This window comes from Macrosteles quadrilineatus, unplaced genomic scaffold, assembly GCF_028750875.1.
Source record: "Macrosteles quadrilineatus isolate MER2022 unplaced genomic scaffold, UCM_ALF_1.0 Scaffold_1__1_contigs__length_201487025, whole genome shotgun sequence".
NCBI classification, from domain to species: domain Eukaryota; kingdom Metazoa; phylum Arthropoda; class Insecta; order Hemiptera; family Cicadellidae; genus Macrosteles; species Macrosteles quadrilineatus.
The window spans coordinates 28,192,458-28,215,869 of NW_026542594.1; the positions used below are offsets into that span (position 1 = coordinate 28,192,458).

The window sequence follows — 23,412 nt, forward strand, 5'->3', positions numbered from 1 at the left end:
TAATGATGACATGAGTTAATATGTTAGTGATCGGGTTACAACATAAGAAGACGCCCTGAAGATGCGAAACAAGCTGGTAAAATGTGCATAGGATAGTATAAAAAGTACTACTCAAGAACAAAGGTAAAGTTAAAGGTAATAACAACTTAATTATACAGTTGTTTGGTTTGGATTTAGGATTAGTTAACCAGATTTTATAGGTTTGCCTTCCAATTTGACAACCTCTTGCCCAAAAACTTTCTGCTTAAATTCAATTGTCTTTTATACGAGAACACTCACTAAAACTCATGCAATTACTTTTGGTATCAAACCAAATGGTTGACTGGAATTTAACTTATTGAATTTTTATTATGAGTTTCAGCAGTTTTATATTGTTTATATTTATACGTTCTCCTTGATCCTTTCCCTACACAAACCTGTCAATGTTTATCAATACACATTTATGATGGTCAAATAAAGGTTGCCACACACAAAAAACTTCACATTTTAAAATTAGTAATTGAAACTTTAGATCAGAATAGCCAAAAAGGAGTAGGTAAAGAAAAAATGTGTTTACTTCCTGAAAACATTATGCACAGGCTTTTGCTAGTTTATAAATATCCATCGCCTAGTATTCATCTTTTATGTCGCCATGTAGAGGTTTGAGAACTGTGTCTTGACTGTGATACATTGATCTTGAACTAATAGAAGTGGTTCTAGTTGTTGAGGTACTACTGTTTGTACTTGTGTCTGTCATGACATTCCATTGCGGACACAACTTTTTGTTGAGAATCTTCAGTGTTTTGCGCTTACAGACAAAAATAATGAAGATAAACACACCCTGAAAACAAGGAAAAAGAATATTACAGTATTAAGATAATATGTTTTATGATGCACTGGTTTTAAAATCACAAGTCAAGTTGAAATAGTATAAGTTGTCATATCCCAAGTAGCAACACAATATTGTTAAAATGTTGAAATAATGTTGCTTAACATTGTCAACAATATTGTTCTGAGAATATTGTTTTAATGTTGAAGCAAGATTTTCCCAACATTGATCAACGTTTTATGAAAATATTGTTTGATAATATTGATTAATGTTGAAAAAACATTATTTCAACATTAACACATTATTTTCCCAACATTGATCAACATTTATTGAAAACATTGTTGTCAATATTGAATAATGTTGAAATAATTTTTATTTCAACATTGAAACAACATTAATAAGATTGAAAACTGTTTATGGACTCAGCTCATCCAGAAAATCAAAATAAATATAAACTAGGCTTTTATTAAGTAATAAAGGGAATAAGGTTGATGCTAAAAACAAAATACTAAAATAAAAGTTCTACCCAAACGGGTAGAAACAAAAATATCTTCAATTTAAATTAGAACTATTTTCTTGTGCGCGCCATTAAAACGCGCGCGGATGGATCTATCTTTTAGCTACTGTTAACTGTAGCTAGCTAGCATCTAGCATGGTAGCAATGGTAGCAGGTAGCATCCATCTTCATCATCTCATCTTCCATCATCGGCACTCGGCAGCTCCAGAGCATCTTTCATTTCAATCAATCTTTCAATCATCTCTAGTCCTAGTCTCAATCTCGTAATTTTTATTTCACTTCACACCATGTTGCAATGATTGTATTTTTCCCTTTGCTTTGAGATTCTGATGTATAATAATACAATTATTTACGGCTGAATACAGTTTTTTAATGGTGGTCAACTTGAGATACCAGCTTCAAGGTAAGTGCATCTTGTTATCAAGTTAAGTTTTGCATTCATAGTTACATATTATCAAAGTAGGCTAGGCTTGCACTCTAGTCGTAACTTAATAGAGCCAAGCCTAATTTATTAAAATCTTTTAACCTACAAATGCAGTACCGACTGCTAAGATTGATTGTTAACACACAAATAAAATATGTAAGTGTGATAGTATGCAAGGCTATGTAGGCTAAATAAGTTAGGCCAATTAATAAGGCTAATATTTATAAGCAAACAAAAAAATCTCATTTGAATGCTGAAAGAAAAAGTAAAACCTAGCCTAATCATTGAGATCATTGTGAATGCATTTGCCGAGAAAATTGAAGTCATAAGTTAATCATCTCCAAGGCTTGAATCATCTCACATCTTTTTTACCTAACCTTAATTTAGACGAAAATGTGTTTTCCTGTTTTGCCATTGCAGTTTAACCTTTGACATATTTTAGCCTAGGATGTCAATATTATTTTACCTAAACTTAACTTATGTTACATAGGCTACCAAAGCCAATTTACAACTTCAAAGTAGGCTACAATTTAATTATCCTATGAATTGGTCAATAATTTGTAAATTTAAAATAGGCCTAGGCCTAACCTACATTAAGTTACCGTTGGCCTTTTTATAAGCGGAACAACTTAATAAGTTATTTAATCCCAAGAATAATTTTAATGCTAGGGCCTGCATTGATCGATTTTACTACACTAATTTCGACCTCTAAAGTAAAGTAGCTTAACCTACCATTACAACTACTTACAGTAGCCTTAACAGTAAAAAGTTAAGCTTATACTAAAATTATTTTAAAACTGAAAGATCAGTTGTTAACATTACCGTATCACTTTAGTTGGGTATCTGTGTTATTTTAGTTCATAGGTACCTAACTAACTTAGCCTTAACTTATTTAATTCGTTGGTAGCAGGCCTAACTTGTTCTATACCGGTCAAGGTTGCTTTACTTTAACTTATAGGCTATTCTTATGTTTGTTATGACTTAACTTAGTCACACTGCTTATGATTAAGTTATGGCAGTAATTTGAACTTAACTCAAACATTAACTAACCTGTACATTTTTGCTTGTCTCTTGCATACAAAAAGCACTTAAACACACATTCTTCACAGGCACGAGGCAGAATAACAATACCGGTACATATGTTATTTAAAACCTAAAATAACTTTTATGCTAGGGCCTAAATTGATTTTACGATAGGCTCTACCTTAACCCTCCGAGTGTTATGTGTCGTAAAAGCGACTCATAACACACCCGCTGTGGTGTTATGTGTCGCTTTTGCGACTCACAAACACTGTTTACGGCGACGGCTCTGGGACTGGCTGAATCGGATTGAACTGGATCGAGTTAGGTATCATTTTTTTCAGCAGATTCAGAGCTTTCTCCTGATGTCTGTTTCTTCATTTTAGTTCCGAAAATATTGTAGCAGACAGCTGACGTGCGTATTTGTAAACAGCTTGGTTAACCTCGCACCGATGACTGATGTGTTTTATTACGTTTATCATTGTTTTAGTGTTAAAATCAAAAGTAGTGATATACGTGGCGCATTATAAGAAGATTTAAGTGATTTTGAAGGGCTGGTTGATGATCCTGAAGAAGTAGGTAGTGATATTGATGTAAATTATCAGCCAGATTCCTAGCTATGGTTAGGCTATGCATTCTTAGCTAAACGCTATGTACCGAAATCGGTTTTTTGCCCATAACTTAACTTATTTATTTTCAAATCTACTTCCTTATATTATTATATTTTTGGAATCCTCATAAAATTCTGAACAAAGTGGCTATTTTAAGATATTTGTAGACCGATAAATTGTAACAACTTATTGAGCGCAAACATAATTTTTTTTCATTTAGCCTATTTTATAATTTTTGAGAAATGTTAACTTAACCCCACAAAAATTGTTGAAATTTTTTTTGTAATGTTTAATATGTTAGGGCCTACCTTGAAGCCCATAATTTTCCAAACAAAATGATATATAAAACAGTATAACTTACTTTACATTGTTTTTAAGTTTCTAAGATGCATTTTAATAAAACCCTGCGATTGCGCAATAAATGGGCGAACATTAAGACCAAAAGTAGAGACACTTGGAGGGTTAAGTTACTAAGTTAATTTCAACCACTAACTTACCATTTCAACTACAGTAGCCTAATATCAGTTTTACGTTAGACTAAAAAGATATTTTAAACTAAAATATCAGTCGTTAACATCATCACTTTACATTTCACTTTACATTAGTGTAGTTGGGTTTTGTTATTTTAGTTAATAGGTACCATTAAATTACTCTTTAATATTATAATAGCCTACCGCATTGTTTATGTTGAGTTTTTGTTTTCGTTAACCAAAACTAAGATCGTAAAATCATCAATAATAATGAATGTCTCTCTAACAGGAAAGTACCCCTAACTAACTTACATTAATTTGTTGGTAGGCCTAACTTGTTCTGTTCCGATCAAGGTTTGCTGTACTTTATATAGGCTATTCTTATTTGTTTGTTTTAACTTAGTCGCACTGCTTATGAATATGGCACAGTAATTAAAGCCTAATTCAAACAGTAATCAACCTGTACATTTTTGCAGGTGTCTTAAGTTACATAAATACAAAAATCCCTTAACTTAAACTCTCTCATTCTTCACAGGCACGCAGGCACGTATAAAACCATGGGGCACGAGGTCAAAATAAAATCAGTAGACTCTACACAAGACTGACCAAGTTTCTAACATCCTTTGAAGCTACAGGTAATTGACCTTTTCAATTGATTTCCTCTGTCAGCTCAGCATGTTAGCCTAGATAGTTTTAAGAATGTGATGTATGCATGGTTGATTGTATTGTAAGGCCCTTTTACAGACTTAAAGATTTTTCAAAGCGGACTTTAGCTCTATTAATCTTGCATGATGTTTTTTCTAAAATATAGCTATCAGTTTATTTGGTTTTTAGTACAATGAACTTATTAACTTATTTTGCTTTAATGTATCATATTTTACTGTTGTATGACTGACTTGTGCTTTTCAAGCTTTCATGACAGTATCAATTGCATGTAATTGTCTAAATATTAATAATTGCTTTATATCATATTGTATGGCTAGGCCTATCGTTTGACTAGATTAATCAAATCACAAAACATGTATTAATAATCATAGGGAGTGTTGTGTCTGATGAGGCTACGTTGTAGGTAATCTCAGCCAAGATCGATTAGTAAAGTAGGCTAACCAGATGGTAAAAACTAGGTAGGCTATCAAGGTGAGCACTTTTTTGTCTAAAAACGCCATGTGATTTCGCAAACTGTCATAACCTAACCTAACTAACCAAACATGCTGTTAATGAAAAAATCAAATGAAGGTTTACTATTGAAAAAATTGTTCTGTTCATAAAATAAAATTATAACTTAAATGCCTCAAATTCTAAAAAAAGATGTACAGTTAAGAAGTAATCACATTCTAAGCAAAATCTTTGACAAAATGTTAGTGTCACCGGTGGGATTCGGTCTGATAAGTATTTGATTATGAGCCGAACACTATCCACTTCACCTCGAACACCGATGGCAGCACTTCGTACTGTCGCGGTACGGTAACAGTGTTCATTATATGTATTCATTCAACCATTAATCGATTGAATCGAGCCTATTTGGTCCGAAATAATATAAATACTTAGTATTTCGTTATTGAACCGATAGTACGTGGCGTTTTTGTACGCAAATTTGCTCACCCTCTTAAAAAGATTAAACAAATTTGATCATTTCACTAAAAAAAAAAAAAAAAATAAAGTTAGATTCTCTCTGACACCTAATGTTTGAAGTACGGTAGCCAAGAAATATATTGACTACCGGTTTGTAAAATATATTGGTAGGCCTCTAAACGGTTTCATATAATGGCAAAAAATAGCTTTTGGTTTTGTTGTATGTTTAGGAAATCGTTCCTCGAATGACTAATTTTACAACAGCCTACCGCATTGTTTATGTTGAGTTTTTGTTTTCATTAACTAAAAATAAGGCAATAAATAGCAATATTAAAATATTTCTAGATAATTTGAAGCTTGTATAAGAGTAAATAAATAAGCCTTTATACTCTCTTCTGACTCTATCTCTGCCTAACTAAATTTTTTAATACATGCCTTTCATACATAATATAGGTTAATATAGGTCTTGTATTATATTTGGCTATTAATACAAGTAGGCCCTATTCAACAATTTAGTCAATGGTTATATGCAAAATGTTTTTGACAGTGGAGAAAATAGTGGAAAAGGGAGTATTTAAATTACAGACCTTGCAAACCATTAACAATCTCCAAGGCTACGTTTAACCTTAAAATAGTTATTTTAAAGTGGGCCAGGGCCATGAGGCACAATTTTTATTTCAGCTGCGGTTTTCAATACGGACGAAATGAGAACATTCTATTGGCTGTCACGGTCTGACGTCACTCTCTTCTCTTGAGAGAACACCATTAGCGCAACGATACGAAGTTCAACTATCGATGTTGTGTAGTGGATAGAGTACTCAGTGGATAGAGTATATTATTATACTCATGATAAAGTTGACTCGCAACTAGTATCAACGATGTCTAAGAGTTATCCAGTTTGAATCCCTCCAGTGACACTAACTTTTTGTTAAAGATTTTGCTTAGAATGTGATTACTTCATTTTATGTTAGAAATTGAGGCATTTATAATATTATTTTATGAACAGAACAATTTTTTCGAATAGGTAGTAAACCTTCATTAGATTTTTATCTTATATCTCTTTTTATATTATTAGCAAGTTTGGTTAGTTATGTTAGTTTGTGGCGGTTAGGTTTTATATTTTTTTTTCATTTTTTTACTCTCATTTCGTCCACAATGAAACCGCAGTATTAGCTGAAATAAAAATTGTGAGAGCGTGGAACATAGATCAAACATGCCTGATGTACTTCATAAGCTCTATCCAACCCTCAACAACATGAAATAGCAGCTGTTCTTGTTCTATACTTTCAGATACTCCCAATTCCCATGCAAAATAAACTTGACACAAAGACTTTTTTTTAGGAAAGGGAAGGATGCCGCTACAGTCGAAGAGAATCGGGCCTATGGAGATGTCAGCGAAGATATAAACACTTTTCAACAATCACTAGGCCTATACATTGAGCCTACAGTTATTAATTTTTAAATCTTGAAAGTGATTTACTTTTGTTTACAGATTTGATATATTATAAGAATATTTTGTTCGCTTGGTTTTTTGGTCTCTTATACTTTTGTGATTTGACCTTCTATAAAAAATGTATATTTTGGGCTTTGTGAAAGAATAAACAAAATATTTTTAAATTGTGACGTTATATTTTACCTTTTTCTTGAAATAAATATACATAACTTATGTCAACAATATTCCACAGAAATACTTTTTGCAGATTTTATGAAATAGCATAGCCTACTGTTATTCAAGAATAAAATAATATATTAATAATAGTTTTGTCAGTCAATAGAGTATTACCTAAAATGAGTTTTTTTTTTGTTTTGACATTTTTATTATGCATTTATGCAGGCCGAAGTATTTTGAATACTTAGATTGTTTAACAATTATTTTGTGAATTTTTTAAAATATTAGCTTAATATTGACAGGATAATACAGCCGATACAAAAATACTTAAACAATGTTGTAAAAACAATAATCAAAATACTGTTAATGTTAACAAAATATTGTTAATTGATAATTTCTAAATTTTTTTCAAAATTGTCTTAATATTGGCTTAATATTTCCATATAACATTGAAACAACGTTGAAAAATATTAAGACAACATTGTCAAGACAATGTATTTTGTTTCACGAAAACGTTGTAACAATATTGTTACCACATTGATCAATATTTGGGCAATATTGAATGAATGTTGTTTAAATGTTGAAAACAACATTAAAACAACGTTGAAAAATATTAAGACAACATTGTCAAGACAATGTATTTTGTTTCACGAAAACGTTGTAACAATATTGTTACCACATTGATCAATATTTGGGCAATATTGAATGAATGTTGTTTAAATGTTGAAAACAACATTGAAACAACGTTGAAAAATATTAAGACAACATTGTCAAGACAATGTATTTTGTTTCACGAAAACGTTGTAACAATATTGTTACCACGTTGATCAATATTGGGGCAATATTAAATTAATGTTGATTAAATGTTGAGAACAACATTGAAACAACATTGTTATGCTACTTGGGATTGTACTGACATTACTAACCTGCAGTGTGTTGACAAGATTCGGTATAAACCATAAAATCTTTGGTCCTCCCACATAAACGGCAAATAATTCCATTATCCAATTGACTCCCATCACAATGAACAGCCTCAGGTAAAGATTGAACCTGTTCAAAGATATGACAAAAAATTAAAAATAGGTATTTACCTTCGTCTACAGCTCAATCTGTTGTAACTTGAGTTACGGCCGTTTCGGCATTATAATGCCATCGTCGGACGTTGAACATTCAGCTGAAGTAGCGTCGTCATAGTTGAAACACGAAACACGAACACAGCTCAATAACTATATCACAGCTCAGGGGCTAAAAATGGATTTTAATATGACAAAAGGTAAAATTTTTAATCACACAACTGCATATATTTGTCCAAACACAATTAGTTTGGACAATCAGAGCTCAAAACAAGAAGTTGTAAAATGTATGATACAAAAATAGATAACCAGTGTCAGAGAAATAAAAATAATAGCAAGAAAAACAAAAAACAAAAAGATAATTCGAAATAAGACAATTACATTCCTTGATAAGATAACATACATGGTCCGGGTCCATAATTTTATTTCAATTGGAGTTCATGCACATAGGGCGAATGAAGTATTTTGATTGGCTGATCCAACAGTGACAGAGATGTCAGATGCAGATGTTCGATATTTTTTTGTACTATAACCAATTATAAAATGAAACAGTTACAACCCAACCTAACTACCCTAACTACCCAACCCAAACTAGGTAAGGCCTAACTAAAAAAAATCGAAACCTAACCTATTTACCGGCTAACCTAACATGAGAGCGCATCCAACTCAAAACAGTTAACTTAAAACTTTATAATAGATTTTTGTGTTTTGGTTTAAGTTATTTGAGATTTTATTTTTCTGAAATAGATGGCCTTATCATCCAGTACAATCTACACTGCTTGCAATACGTAATAACTTATAAGGCAGGCTTTACAATTCCTGTAAATGTTCATTCATTCCATCAGACTGAGACTACGAAATTGGAATGAGAATAGAATCAGAATCAGATGACAACCAACGAAAAGAATAATAATTAGGTTTTGTGATTATAAAACTGTTAGTTTAAAATATTTTTAATGTAAATTATTTAGCCCTAATTGCGTGTTTTGTTAGCAAAAATCTACAGTTTAAGCAAGCTGAAGATGATATCAGAATAAGTTGGTTATTAATGGATTAGAATATTACTTGTTTATTACCCAGGAAAGGTTTTTATTATAATGTACAACTCTTAAACAATTTACTCATTACTCTATGAATGAACAGGAGCAAAGTCGTTCTCTTTTTCTCTGTCTCACACGATAAAATTGTAGGTCTTAAAAGGTAAACAAATCAAAAGAATGGCGGAATGTTATCCCATAAGGCCCATATTAAATTTTCTAAAGTTTATACTCCTATTATGGCGAAAATAGATTTTTCCTGGCTATACCACTGGTCTACAAGAACTTATTTTTGACACAGAACCTAGTTATACCGTTACTATAAATATGGTATAAACGTGTTTTTATGTGCCGATCCCCAGATCGAAGTAACAAGTATTCAAACTTTACTCATATTGATTGAAGATACATCAGCTGTTAGAATTAGATTCGTATTTTTAGTTTGTTTACTTTTCCTTGATAACCTTGAAAGAATAACCATAGATTTCTACACTGCATCAAGAGAAGTGACAGTACGTTTTTCTTATAATGTGGGAAAGTGTTCAAACCTTTTAAATATGTTTCAATTGTTTTCTTATAAGTTCAAAACAATTAAACTTCTTCAGTATTATATATTAAAACACAGCAATTGATGTTGCAGATAAATGTTGTGTATATAATTAAGTGACACTTAAGAAACATAGAGTTTAGACGGAGCCTTATATGTTCCAGCTGGGAAAAATGCATCTGTAGAGTATTTTTCCTTGTGACACGGACATTAATTAAGTTAATTTACATCAAGAACAAACGCTTAATCAACCAGCAGTTTGCATTGGACAAGGTGGTGAAGAATCAACATATCTTCTCAACGTTCTCTCCTTGTGGCTGCACGGGCAGAACAAGTAGTAAGTCCTAAAGGTAATATTGATTTCTACACGTGAACTGTTCATAACGCTGCGTAAATACCAGAGTTTACAACATGTGTTATAAACGAAGGTTTACAGTACCGGTAATCCTAAGAATGCTAATTCTTTGTTCAAAATTGTTTCTACAGTTTTTCAGTGTTTACAACAACAATTATGCTTTCCACTAGAAATCCTCAGCTGTTGACAACATTTTTTTTGCCTTTCATATACACCAGGGCTTGCAACCTGATATTTACAGCTTTTATTGACAATCCTTATTGTTGTTAACATGTTTTAAATATTTTGCTGCAAACTACGTAGAAAACACGCTTTTAATACACATGTTCAAGTTTTCATGGTACATAAACTCATTCAGATAGAATATATCTACAACCGAACTTGATTACACACCCAGTTAAAATATGAGGATCATAAACACAAACAAATAAAAAAGTTTATTATTAAAATGGAAATATACCATTTGACAACAAAAATATGAGCAGTACATTATGTTACAATTATTTGTTTACATTCGAGCTAGTTACACACATAAATTGGTTATGTTTAAGGCCATATGTTACTGTTCTAATATCCGTGCCCCCACATATTACACATGCAATCACACGTCTAGCTGTTTAGGGTTCATATGTGTAAAATTGCTTTTGTGGTTACACGCATTTTAGTTATTTGGATATATCATTGTATTATACAGTTCCTGAAAGCACAAATTCATCTCCTTATTTTAGTGGAAAAAATTCATGTAGTGTGATTCTAATAAAGGTTTAGGTACCGTACCAATGATAAACCAAGCCATTTATGGATTGTTATTTATTCAATCTCTAAACAATAGAAAAAACTTAATCCAATCATGGTTTTCTTTGTTACGCCCATTTTCAGCTGCCCCGCTTATTTTCACAATTGAGGTGTAATTTTAGAGCTTATGATAAGCCCACCTGGGAATGGTAACGAAAAAGGTAATTTCCTCCAGGGCTTCGCCCCCATGTGTTTATATAGTTTCTAGAGTTCACTTCCAAAGATCCAGTGTTGCTGACCAACTTTCTTTATAACAGTAAATAAGAAATTTTTACTAACAGCTATCCTTCAGTTGAATGTTTAACCACAGTAAGCAAGAGACAAAGAACAGTTTGTGAAAATAGATTTTAAATAGGGTACTTTTTTGATAATTTATTTTAAATAGGGGCAACATGATTGAGGTAAATCACAATTCAGGCTTCATCACTTAGATCTTGATCTTTGAAAAATAAAAGTTGATTGCATAAATATTTTTCCATTGGAAATAAGTTTTGAAGCCTATTGAAATTTGCAAATTGTGCATGGGCCCTCTCCAATTCTGTATACTCTTCAACAAAACAAGCTGTTAACAACTAATAACGTTCACACTTCATCGACAGTTTGCAGATAGAATGTTTCTCCACGGCTGATTGGTTTTTTATAGAATAGCCTTCTACAAAGTAGAAACAGTTTTGGTTTTCTTGGGCTATGAAACCTAAAGGTTCAGATAACAAAAAACTTCATGATTCTACCCAGTGTAACAGAAAAGCCCGTAATTTTATTCATATAGATTTCTAAAGATCGTTATAATTTAACCTATATAACAATTTCTTTCCTTTGAGTATGCTGCTAAATAACAATTTAACACTTTCTTGAACTCATAACATTTGCATAGCATACCAATTACTGGTTATTTGCTGCCAATACAATGATAGTTACCTGTCTATGTCTGAGTCACTGGTTCTGCGACTCTCACTTGTGTTAAGCATATTGGTATGTTGCGAGTGAGCTCTCAATGCAATGGCAGCAGATACAAACGTGACAACATTGGTGACCACCACCGCTGCTATGGGCAAGTAGAAGTAGAGTAGAAGCCCTCGATCATCTGTAAAAAAACTTAATTGGTCATAAAGTATTTTATCAACCTGATTATAGTGAATATCATACATCAGATAACTAACTTCATGTTCCCCACACAGTTTTAAAATTACAAACTATTTTATGTATACCTTTGTATATAACCTATATACAAAGGTATACCTTTGTTTTCCATGCTGTATTAATTAACGTTGATGTCTACGTGAAGCAACAAAGATTAATTTATAAGTAATATCAATATAAAAATGTAGAGAACTTCTAAGTTCAGAGTAATTACTTGAAAATACCAGTATTCAACTACAATTTCGTAAAACAAAAAGGATTACAGTGTCACATCATTATCATCATCGTTATGGGTGACTTTACTGCCCAATGTGCATCAATCAGCCACTTGGGTTTTTTTTAATTCCCCTTACAAATTCTTTAAACTTCCCAATATCTCTGCAAGTCAGAGGTTAAGAGGTTTTTCCTACAGTTACCTAACAATGTACATGTTCTCTCACTGATTTGAGAAAGCAAAGTGGCCAATTCGCTCATCAGTGAGACAATGTTAACATTGTCTCACTCTAATTACTTTGTCTCACTCCAGATTTGCAATGTGAAGGCACGAAATAGTGAGCGCGTAACATGCAGGCAACGTCGTGTGCGCGCGAAATACGTTGGCAGCACTGGCTGTTAATCAGCTGGTCAGCTGTTGTACTGTTGTATTTGTCACTTCACATTAAATGTTATATTAAAAGTTCACTTCTGTGTAAAAATAGGTTATGTTTCTTCACCAATTTATTTGTTTTATGGTAACTGTAGGAAAAGTATAATGTGCAACTCGAGTTCAAAGTACAATTGCCTCACTCGAGAAACCATTCCTCACTCGCCTACGGCTCGTGAGTAAGGATTTCTCTCGAGTGAGTCAATTGCTCACTTTTCTCACTAGTTGCACAAATAACTATTAATCTTGCATTTGTCCGTCTGCATAGGCTACGGACCTGTGTGTGAAACGTATCCATCAAAGCAAGGGATGAGCCGGTGCAGTACAAGGGTGAATTGTAGTGTACTGATAAAAAGTAGTATAAGGTACCAGTATCCAATCCCAAGAAATCCACTGCCTTGGGACTGAAGTCTGTGGCACCGACTGAGCCACTGACTCACAAACTAGAAGACCCCCTTCATTAGAGCTTCCCGAGGAATTGTATGTCCTTTGTCAATGTAAGAAAGGGCAGCCCTTACGGACTCTGCTTTCTATGGTAGCAGTGTCCTGTGGAAGGGGTTCCTCAGGAGTTTGTACTAAGGGAGAGTTAAGTGTAATTTTAATTTTGCTAATCCGTCCATTTCTTCTCGTGCTCATAATGTCTCAAGAGTTGATTTAAGCTTGCAGTGCTGTTTTCTTGGAGATGCCACAGTATAGTTTGGGTCCTTTGAGATTTGCACACAGCAGTTGGCTTTTTTGTTACAACCAAGCACAGCAGAGAGTACTACTTGTGTTGATCTCCCTTCACCTGCAGGTTTCTTCAAAGCATTCCCAAACTAATCTTGACCTAAACTCATATGAGTTAAAGGTTTTAAAGGCGGCTTGGCTCTCTGAGGAAATGCGTCTCTTTTGTACTTAAAGCCAAGTTTCATAATTATTTCCTGGACGAATTCCGAATCGGGAATAATTTCTTACTGAAACATAGAGGAAATAGGTACCTGCTGCCTCCCCTGCCCCTCTCTGGGTACGCCCATGTAAGCTACACATCTGTTTATGATTATAAGCTAAAAAGATTATTATGAGGGCTAGAAATAATTGATAGGCCTCTTATGATCATTTCAATCTGTTACTGTATTCACTGTCAATAGATTAAATAAAAGCTGACCTGCAAACCAGCATTTCTTCTTCCCAAACTGAGGCTTGATCCAAGTGTCAGGCACTCCAGGTATCATGTCCATGGCTATGGAGACTCCCACAATGAACATAGGCACTCCCCAAGCATATAGAGAGTAGTACAGAAACTTCTTATTGTAATTCCTGCTCTGCGCTGGCCTGACTTTACTGGCAACATACAGTCAATGTCAAAGTTTGTTAGTAGCTCAATAGCCATACAACTAGCAAACATGCTACGAATACCAACGCCGCAGCAAACCTAGAGACTAAGTGAATTTCAGTTTGTCTGATTATATTTTTACTAAAACATTTACAAGACATTAATATTCACCGTTTTAATAATTATTCATTGGATTAAAACCCAAATTAGACTTGCTGCTACATGCAAGTTGAAAAGTATTTTTTTTCTTTTACAAATGTTAAGAGTTTAAGGATGAAATAAAGAAATTTACCAAACTCGATCAACATATATCCATAAACAAGCAAACTTCTACAGTTTTCTTTCCCTCTGTAAGAGTTAACAGTGGAATTTTGAATAAATCCAAAGGTGTTTTTTTTGGAATTTCCTCCGTAACCTTTATAAAATAACAACACTTCAGTTCAACATTGATGTATACAGTATCTAAAAAATTAGTTATCTCCCTTAGTTTATGAACCGATTTTCTTAAACGTGGTATCATTAGAATTGTAAGAAAATTTTCTAAATAAAACATTACCACATTTTTTTTTACCTTCGTAGTTTTTTATGTTATTTCAGTTCAAAGACTTTTAATGTTCGCCATTATGAAACCCCACGTGATAAAAAAAATTATTTTTTTTGTCTTAAAATAGGTCGTTGCGTTATTCAACTATTCATAGAATTTCAATTCATTACAAAAACCTGTTAAAAATAAAAATAATCTTGTAAAAAAGGACCACTGTAGGCCCACCAACAACTATTACTACAAGTATTACTACATATAATATTATATTATAGTATTATAGTATTACTACAATGTTAAGTCAAGTTTTAAATTATCTACATAAAACTTACCTTATGACCAGCCAAATGTCTATACACATTACGTTCATCCAGAAGAAGGTCGCCAATAATGAAAACTGGGCAGTGAACGCTGAAACAAAAACTTAACTCATGATAACATTCATCATAAAAAAAATAAAACAACCAAAAACTAAGCTAAATGCCTAGTTTGTAAATTGATTTTACAAAGTATTTCGTCAGGCAAACAAAGTATAGCATTTCTGGTTGATTTACGATTATAAGGTTCTTTCTGTGTAAATAAACAAATAAAGCCCCTTTTCGACAGTCGGTCTTGGTTTACAAAGCTCAATGCATATCAATAACGCTAAAATTACTAGAACTTTGAATTCTCTCAACATTCACTTGTTAACGCTGACGTCATTTACCTAAATACATATTTACCTCCTTGACATGAAATCTATCTCTATCTCCAGATGCTATTTCCAGTTGAAACTTAATAGCAACTCTCCCATTGGGATTCTCAAATAGACTCATTATCAAGGTTTGATGCAAATTCAAAGATATTTTAAATTACACTATTATCAATGGCCACTTGTTTGTTATCGAGGGTTTATTAGGGTGCACTGTATTTTATTGGTTGGTTACTGTCTACATCAAAAGTAAAACTAGAATTGAAGACCAACCTATTGCCTGGTTGCCTGTTTTTCAATTTAAAAATAGCCATAACCCATATACTGTACTGTCATTAAAAACCACCCAATACTGTTGTGCAGTGAAATCGCCATGATATTTTCGGTACTTTTGAAATTATGAAACCGTCACTTTCATTGAATATGTTGATAGGAAAAGGTCCCCTCCTCCTCGCCCGACCCATCATGGATTGGCCTACTCTTTTTGTATCCACCACAACAGGTTAGGCTAGGTTATAGAACCATACATTAACAGAAATTTAATTTTAAATGTTTGGTTACCTAACATTGTGTGGTCGGGGTAATAGAACAGTGCGGTACCCAATTATGAAATCTCCATAAACATGGCTAGGTAGACGCTATGGGACTGGGGGAATTAAACAAAAATTATAACCATAAACTATATATGTAGCCTAAGGTTTGTTAACAATTACAGAACATATTTACGCATTATATCTTACTAATATTATAAATGTGAAAGTTTGTGTGTTTGTTTGTTTGTTTGTTTGAAGTTCAATCATGCATTAACTACTGGACGGATTGGGTTGAAATTTGGCATGATGATAGTTCACATTCCCGATTAATACATAGACGTACTCTTTATCTCAAAAATCCTTTCGGGCTCCGCCCCAGTGGCTCTGTAGTTCCACATGTTATCCTTATGAGTATTCATATTTAAAGGGAATTAAAGGATTTAGTCAGCTGTTTCAAATAAAAAAGTTGGTTCTATGATACGCAAAAGCATTAAAAAGTTATAAGATTTACCAACAGGGTGCAGCACTATATTTGTTTGCATTTATGAAAACTGCTAATTTGAACTAAGGAGCAACAAAGAACTGTGGTACACAATGAGAACTAATTGTCAAAGTAAGATTGTTTACAGTTAGGTTTATGTTTTTAATTTCATGAATAATTTGTGATATTTTGCGAATTTTTGATCATTTATTTTTCTCTATCTTAGTTGAAGTGGTAGAACAATATGGTAGACGTGTAGTACTATAGAATACTGTAAATTTAAATAAGCAAATTTTAACAAACTGTGTCCTTCCTCATTGCTTGAGTATAACTGCAAAAAGCATTTTACTTATGCCAACCCCGTACGAAGGACGGTTACTCTGCCCTAAACATATACACACCATACATATGCAAATAAACATAGAGGGGTTTTTGTTTTTTAAACTTACCTTCACACTTGGATATTAGAACTTAAACGGAAGAATCGTAAACATCAAGAAATTACACCAGTGGCTAAAAACCCTAACAAAATATGGTAAAATGAATACTGTATGTATTTGACAGTCACAATGTAAACCGTACCACCCGCTACAATCTTTTCTTTACATTTTCGCCCGTTACACAATATGTTTATGTTTATGGTCCATACATTTTCTGTTCGTATATCCGTGCCCGTACATATCAACTTACACGATGTAGTCACGCTCCTAGTCGTGCACAGTGTATGTTTTTTTTTTCATTTGGCCCTTATAGGCTAACTCAATATAAAAAAAAAGTGTTTGTAATAGTATATTTCGTACCTAGGACCGAAAATGAGAGCTCGAGATGGTTTTTAAGTTCAAGGTGAAGTCTAGAACTTAAAACGATCGAGAGCTGCAAAACCTTTTCGGTCCGTGGTACGAACGCTATTTTTAACCACACTTTAACATAATTACCACTATTCACCACAATAATAATGCACTCTGTCAACGCAAGTACAACTTTAAGGTTATGGGAAGAAATAATTTGAGTAATAAGCAAAAAATAATAACAAACCGTTGCTAGGCAGCGGTGACAATAAAACAATTCTATTGCAATTTGCAATGCTATGGATACTGATTGTATATATACATTCATGTTTTATGAAAGTAAGCGGCAGCTGGTTTTGCGGCCCTAAGGATGTAAAAACCTGCTCGGTCCCCAAATGACTATATGACAGCTGGCATGGCCAGCATAACGTAACTTTCAGCCATTAATTAACGTATGTAAAACAGCTAAAAACATCATAGTGTGGTGAAAATTAGTTTTTTTAACATTGCCACTTCCTAATTCAGAAAACCCAGCTGCTTAATTTATCTATCCTCGGATACGCCATTTCCTGAATTAATTCGTGGATCAGGTTAAGTTTTCTTTTTCAATTGTAAACGCTATTGGTATTTTAAATTTCTTGATTTTCTCTTTATTTTGACCCAATGAATCACTAGTTAAAATATATCCCCACCCTTTTCGAACATCCTGTATATCCCTCATGAATCGAACTCACAGCTCAATATCAAGAGCAAAACAACAACAAAGTTTCTAACGATGTAACTATTTTTAGAACGCACGCCCAGAGAACGTGTCTTGATAATTCCCATGAAAACTCAACCGCTTCTATTTTATTTTTGGGTAGTAGTAGATCACGTTTACGTCATCCTCCACATAGATGCGGAGGTTATATACTGATAAAAGGGCATTTACCTTAAAGCTGTCAGGTTATATAATCGTCTGACCTAATTAAGAATTTTCTATACTTCACTCCTGCCAAGATGCATCAGCTCTGCGTACGAATTTTTAACAAGAAATACGAAAGTCAGCCCATTTGAATCCCCAAGGTTAACCTTTCTGTCCTGTCTTCTGTATCTTCATTTGATTTTAAGCTGACAAGTTTATAGCTTCTAATCTGTGTGGCATGTGCAATTACACTGTTAAAATACAAAATAAACGTTAAAATTTTAAAGCCTATTTCCTTCAATACTTTTATCTTACGGCGACCATACGAAGGTAGGAATTTTAAGCCAAGTATGAATGGAAATGCCGTCAGCTGCTCATAGTATTATTATCTTTAAGTGTTGCCAACCTATTTCCAAGCGTACACGGTTTACGTGCATAATCGAACCACGCAGGTTTGTGTTGTTTCGTTGGAATCCTGATGTGCGCCAAAGTATAAACCGTACGACAAAGTATAAACCGAACGACAAAGTATAAACCGTACGACAAAGTATAAATATGCAGCAATTAGCAGCTTTCTGTACTATAAGCAAACAAGGAAGCCTGTACAAGGAAGCCAACTTTGTCGGGTGACAAAGTTGAAATTACAATCCCATTTAAACAGTTACCATATAAAGAAGGTTGGTCAGAATAACTGGATCTTTGAAAATGGACTCTAGAAATAAATTAAGTGTTAGGGGGGCAAAACACTAAAGGAAATTAGATTCGTAAATAACAACGACAGGTGCGCTAGGTCATAAGCTTTAAAATGGCACATTAATCGTAAAAATTGGTCAAGTAGGATGGCTGGAAAAGTTATGTTTCGGTACGCGGATACTTCTCATAGTATTAAGAATGTAAATAGATATATTAACAAAAAGGGTTTTTGAGTGACTGGAAAGCATATATTTGTGGACTAAGTAGATGAATAAAGGTTTTACAGTAATACAATCTATACAGCTTACCAAAAAGAATACAGAGGTCCGAGCTTAAGTCCTCTTGAAATATCTTAATGGCTGCGTGGAACGAATAACCAGTGAGGAGAGCCGCCGTGTGGCACATGAGGGATAGTCCGTGTAGGTTGTTGTGCAGTTCAGGCAGAATGTAGTAGACCAGGAAGGTAGCCAATAGGAAGAAGGTGGATATGATCGTGCCAACAGTGTACATCGAGTACATTATATACTCAACTGAATCTTCAGTTTCTAGAGACACACGGACTGTTGCCGCACAAAACATAATAGTGATCTCGTCTCTCGCGTCCAATGAGTCTAGACAATATTGGGAAGTGTTTACATAAACTGATTCGTTTTCACTTAGGATTCTGTATATGCTTCCATTTGTCATTAACTGAGGCTGGGGAAGATGGGCCTGTGTTATGAATTTCACTTTACACACATCCCCATACAAGATCCGGAAATGGTTTTTAGCCACATCCGTAATGTTCCAAGGGCTCTGGTAGACCGGAAGTCTGAATTTGTCGAAGGGAGAAGGTTTTGTGTTCTTCTTGCAACCCACTTTCCTCTTGTAGTACTCGTCTTTGGCGCAGCATTTTCTGATGCAAGGATTCAACGCGCAGAGACATCCCCGAGTAGTTCCGTTGACGGTAAAGTAAAACCCTGTGGGATAAACGTCTCCGTGGTCCACCACCGACCCGTTACTGTAGAACTGTGGACTGAGCAGCGGAACACTGAGGTCTATGTGGCAAGGGTAAGTGACTGGTGGCGTATCTCTCATGTGATAATACACAGGCACTGCGATCATCACAACTATCACGACGACGACACATCCCGAGATCTTGTAAATCCTATTCAGTTTCCGTTGTCTCATGGGTTCCGCAGGAGTCCCGCCTAATGTGGGGGCCATGGATGCCCTATGACGCCACTCTCTCGCTGGCGCCGGCTGACTGGAGTCTAGAACCTAAAAATACCACCTCGTGTAGGAAACACGACTCACAGACCCACGAGTAGTTAGTAAGCAACTGACAAAGCGAAGCGACGCGACAGACTGAGACTGGACTGGACTGAAACAGAGCGCATGCGCCAACTCACCTGAGGGTTGTCCTCCCTCCCTAAAAAAGGCACTAAAGTTGCATTGTTGAAGAGAGAGACTAAAAACTGGTGTTTTGCAGAGTCTTGGCTGTCCACTGTTTTTAGAGGAAAGTTAACTTAATATTCGTTAGTAAGCTACACGAATACGTAATTTCCTCGAAATATATTTAACAACCTTTTACCAATGTATAAGTTGTAAATTAAATCACTACTTACGTACATGTAAAACTTGGATGTACTTGGATTAAGTAACACATATTTGGTAAAATTAATAAGGTATGCGGTCTCAGGTCCACCAATTGAGCCGAGCAATCAAAGATGTAAACAAATAATCCTCTATTAAAAGTTTTTTAAGAGTAATAATTAATGATTAATTATAATTGAGATGGGGACGCCACCTAGGTGCGTATATTAACCCAAATATGAGTGAAGGTTGATGGTGTGAGAGGATCTGTGTAGCTTTGTTAACCAAACCAGTTATTCATTAGCCAGGATAATTTATTTAAAGACCTATGATCAATTATAGATCACAACACGCAAAGAAAACATAAAGTATGGTAATAGCTATTTACCATACAAGTGTAGTAAGAGCGTTTTTACATCACGCAGGTGAAGGTTGTGCAACTCGCTTCCGCTCGTTGCATAATTTACCTAAGTGATGTAAACACGCTCTTGCGTAACGTGTAACGTATACCTCTATGGAGCCAACGACGTTCAACGCTAGAAATCAGCCGTGTGTTTGAATTTTATTGTTATTCTTTGAAGAATTTTCCTAACCTAGCTTTTGTTTAAAAATTAACGTTACTGTTAGAAGATGAGTGAAATTGATAATGAAGCATATTGCTCGTAGCCTCCTGAATATTGTCGGGTCAGGTAAAATCTTGTACGTTACACGTTACGCAAGAGCGTGTTTACATCACTTCGGTGAATTATGCAACTCGCCTTCGCTCGTTGCACAACATTCACCTGCGTGATGTAAAAACGCTCTTACTACACTTGTAATGTAAATAGCTATTGGGCATCACTCACCTTATTGAAATCAGGAGAACACAATCCTTGCCATATCACAGTTCATTGCACATACACACGGATTAAAATAGGTACAAAAATAAAAATAAAACTAAATATAAAATCACATTACATTTGTTGTCATGAAAGCCGAAGCCCCCTGACTGCTTACCCGGTACCTATCCTTCAGGACATACCCGGGCCCCATGATGTAGGCCGAAGCTTACGCATCAACCTTTAGCACATCATGGGCGGATGACTTAAGGTCATCAGGCTCGCCGGCTGCCGAAGCAGACCCTTCGGAAAGAGGGTTGCCCCTCAATCCTAACCAGGGATTCCGGCTGCTTGTTTAAGCGTCACTCCACCTGAGTTCCACCAGGTCGGAACCTAGAGGTCCATAGTAGAGCGCCCCGACGCATTTAGTGCAAGCAACACTCGGGACCTATCTAATCCCTGACAGGCAGAACCCGCCATCAATAGCCAGGAGGAAGGGGACCATCAGCACGCTGACGGGGGGAACCCCAACCTCCCATTTACACCGCTGCCCGATCGAGGCCTTACCCATTGCTGGGAAACCAGAGATAACCAGAGCGATAGATCCCCAGATACCCCTGGCGGGCTCGGACCCAGCACCCGATCTACTTCGTTTGCCCGTCAGACCCAACATCACTGCCAGGCCATCAGGGTTTCCCAAAAGGAGGCAGGTATAGAAGTGGGACCCACCCGGATGAACCTATCCACCAGAGGTACCAACATTTAATTATCAATACGGTACACAAACCACATTATTATCTAATCTGTTTTCATCTCGCCGTTACAAGTCAACTTCATCAGTCTTTCCATCTCCTTTTTCTCTACCTTTATTTTTAGGGAATTACCCATCCAAGGAATAGGATATTACCGTAGGTCTCATGTTAATACATGGAACCAATTTACGTTTTCGTTTGAGGCATCCAGAGACCAAAAACACCAACCGTTCAAATTCACGGGAAACGGAGCGAGTACCGTTCTATTCTTTGCCGTGGGGTTTCGATATTGTGTTTGGGTTATAAACTGTCAAAACCGTCAGATAGGCCCGAGTGCCGTTTGATTCCCCAGTGCGTAAGAGTGATTCATGGGAAGGGTTTTGTGAAGGATTTAGGGAGAGGGATTAGTTGAAGGGTGTGTAGTGGGCAGGATGTAACGCAGACCGGGTACAGTTTCTTAACTGGGCTATCCTAATATCGATTGAAAATTAATATCAATTCGATTAGTAAACCGTAATTCAATTTTTCATATTCAGCAAGTTTGGTTAGGTTAGGTTATAACAGTTTCCTTGTATCCCTAAAACAAATGTTGCTCACTCCCCTGGCCGATCTTTCCATCCCCATACCATACCCGCCGCACCGTGACACCGGTCAGGCGTGCGCACAGATTGGCCAATGGTTCGAGGGTCTTTTCTATCATACAGATTGACCAAAGGTCCTAATGAGCAGTGACAAAAAATGGGATGTCCCGTGTGGGGGAGGGGCTTGTAGATGAGTGAACGAAGTGAACGAATCTATGTATCGTGTTGTCCGCTTGTCCGTGTGTGTCTGTGTGTTCGCACCAAAAACTCAAGAACCGTCGTACTTATAGCGTTCAAATTTTGCACAAATAATTATGACACCAGTGGGAAGACCTCATTAAAATTCTAGACGATTCCGCTCTGTAGTAATTATAAAATACTTAAAAAACATGTTTAAATTTGTCCCATAAGAATAACATTAGGAGCTACCTTCTTCTTCTTTTTATTTGTTTACATTTTACGAAAAACAATTTTGTTGTCTGCTTAAGACAGAGAGAACTACTCTGTCTGTTTACTCTTAGCTCTTTCATTCATGGACACAGTTATGGCGCCTATGAATATATATCATTAGAATTTCACAACTTTCAGAATAATAAATTGAACTTTACAATATTAGTCGGCAGTTATATACAGTTTATGTTCAGTATTAAAATTCGCCTTAACATGACAAATATATATGTATATATTTAGAAATAAGCAGCTTTTTACATTATTCAATTTAATGCTGGCATTGACTATTAAATAGTCAAAGATATTAGCATTAGATTTCCCATCCTTATAGAACAGCTGAAGCCTATTTAATTGTTAGTTCTGTCCGGTTGTCTGTAGATGTCGTGTTTTCTTTACAATTTGTTTATATTTTTTTAGGGTTAGTTTTTCATTATTTGTGTCTCACTGTTTGGTTATATCACTGTTTGGTGTTTTGGACGAGTTATTGTTTATAATTAGATCGTTTTATTTGTTCAAACGAGGTTTTAAGTTACTGGAATAACAAGAAACTAATTAAAACAAAAAACTACATCTATAGAAAACCGGAGGGAACTAATAATACAATTATGTTCAGCTGTTCCATAAGGATGGGAAATCTATACTATGCTTTAGCTATGATATTCGTCAATTTTT

General features: G+C 34.9%; 1 protein-coding gene and 1 long non-coding RNA gene across 2 annotated transcripts in view; one reads left to right on the forward strand and one right to left on the reverse strand.

Annotated features, from left to right (window-relative positions):
- Window positions 1–590: 590 nt before the first annotated feature.
- LOC128995584 (G-protein coupled receptor Mth2-like) overlaps window positions 591–23,412 on the reverse strand; it is a 28,831-nt gene continuing 6,009 nt past the window's right edge. The window contains exons 2-7 of the mRNA XM_054420602.1: window positions 18,873–19,824; window positions 14,807–14,885; window positions 13,766–13,941; window positions 11,757–11,922; window positions 7,958–8,081; window positions 591–820 (exon numbers count right to left, since the gene is read on the reverse strand). Coding sequence (XP_054276577.1) covers window positions 608–820; window positions 7,958–8,081; window positions 11,757–11,922; window positions 13,766–13,941; window positions 14,807–14,885; window positions 18,873–19,824 — 1,710 coding nt within the window. The 3' untranslated portion in view covers window positions 591–607. The remainder of the gene's footprint in view (window positions 821–7,957; window positions 8,082–11,756; window positions 11,923–13,765; window positions 13,942–14,806; window positions 14,886–18,872; window positions 19,825–23,412) is intronic.
- LOC128982855 (uncharacterized) lies at window positions 1,610–6,981 on the forward strand. Its single transcript, XR_008489746.1, has 3 exons — window positions 1,610–1,728; window positions 4,386–4,485; window positions 6,764–6,981. It is a non-coding gene; the product is annotated as an uncharacterized LOC128982855 (long non-coding RNA).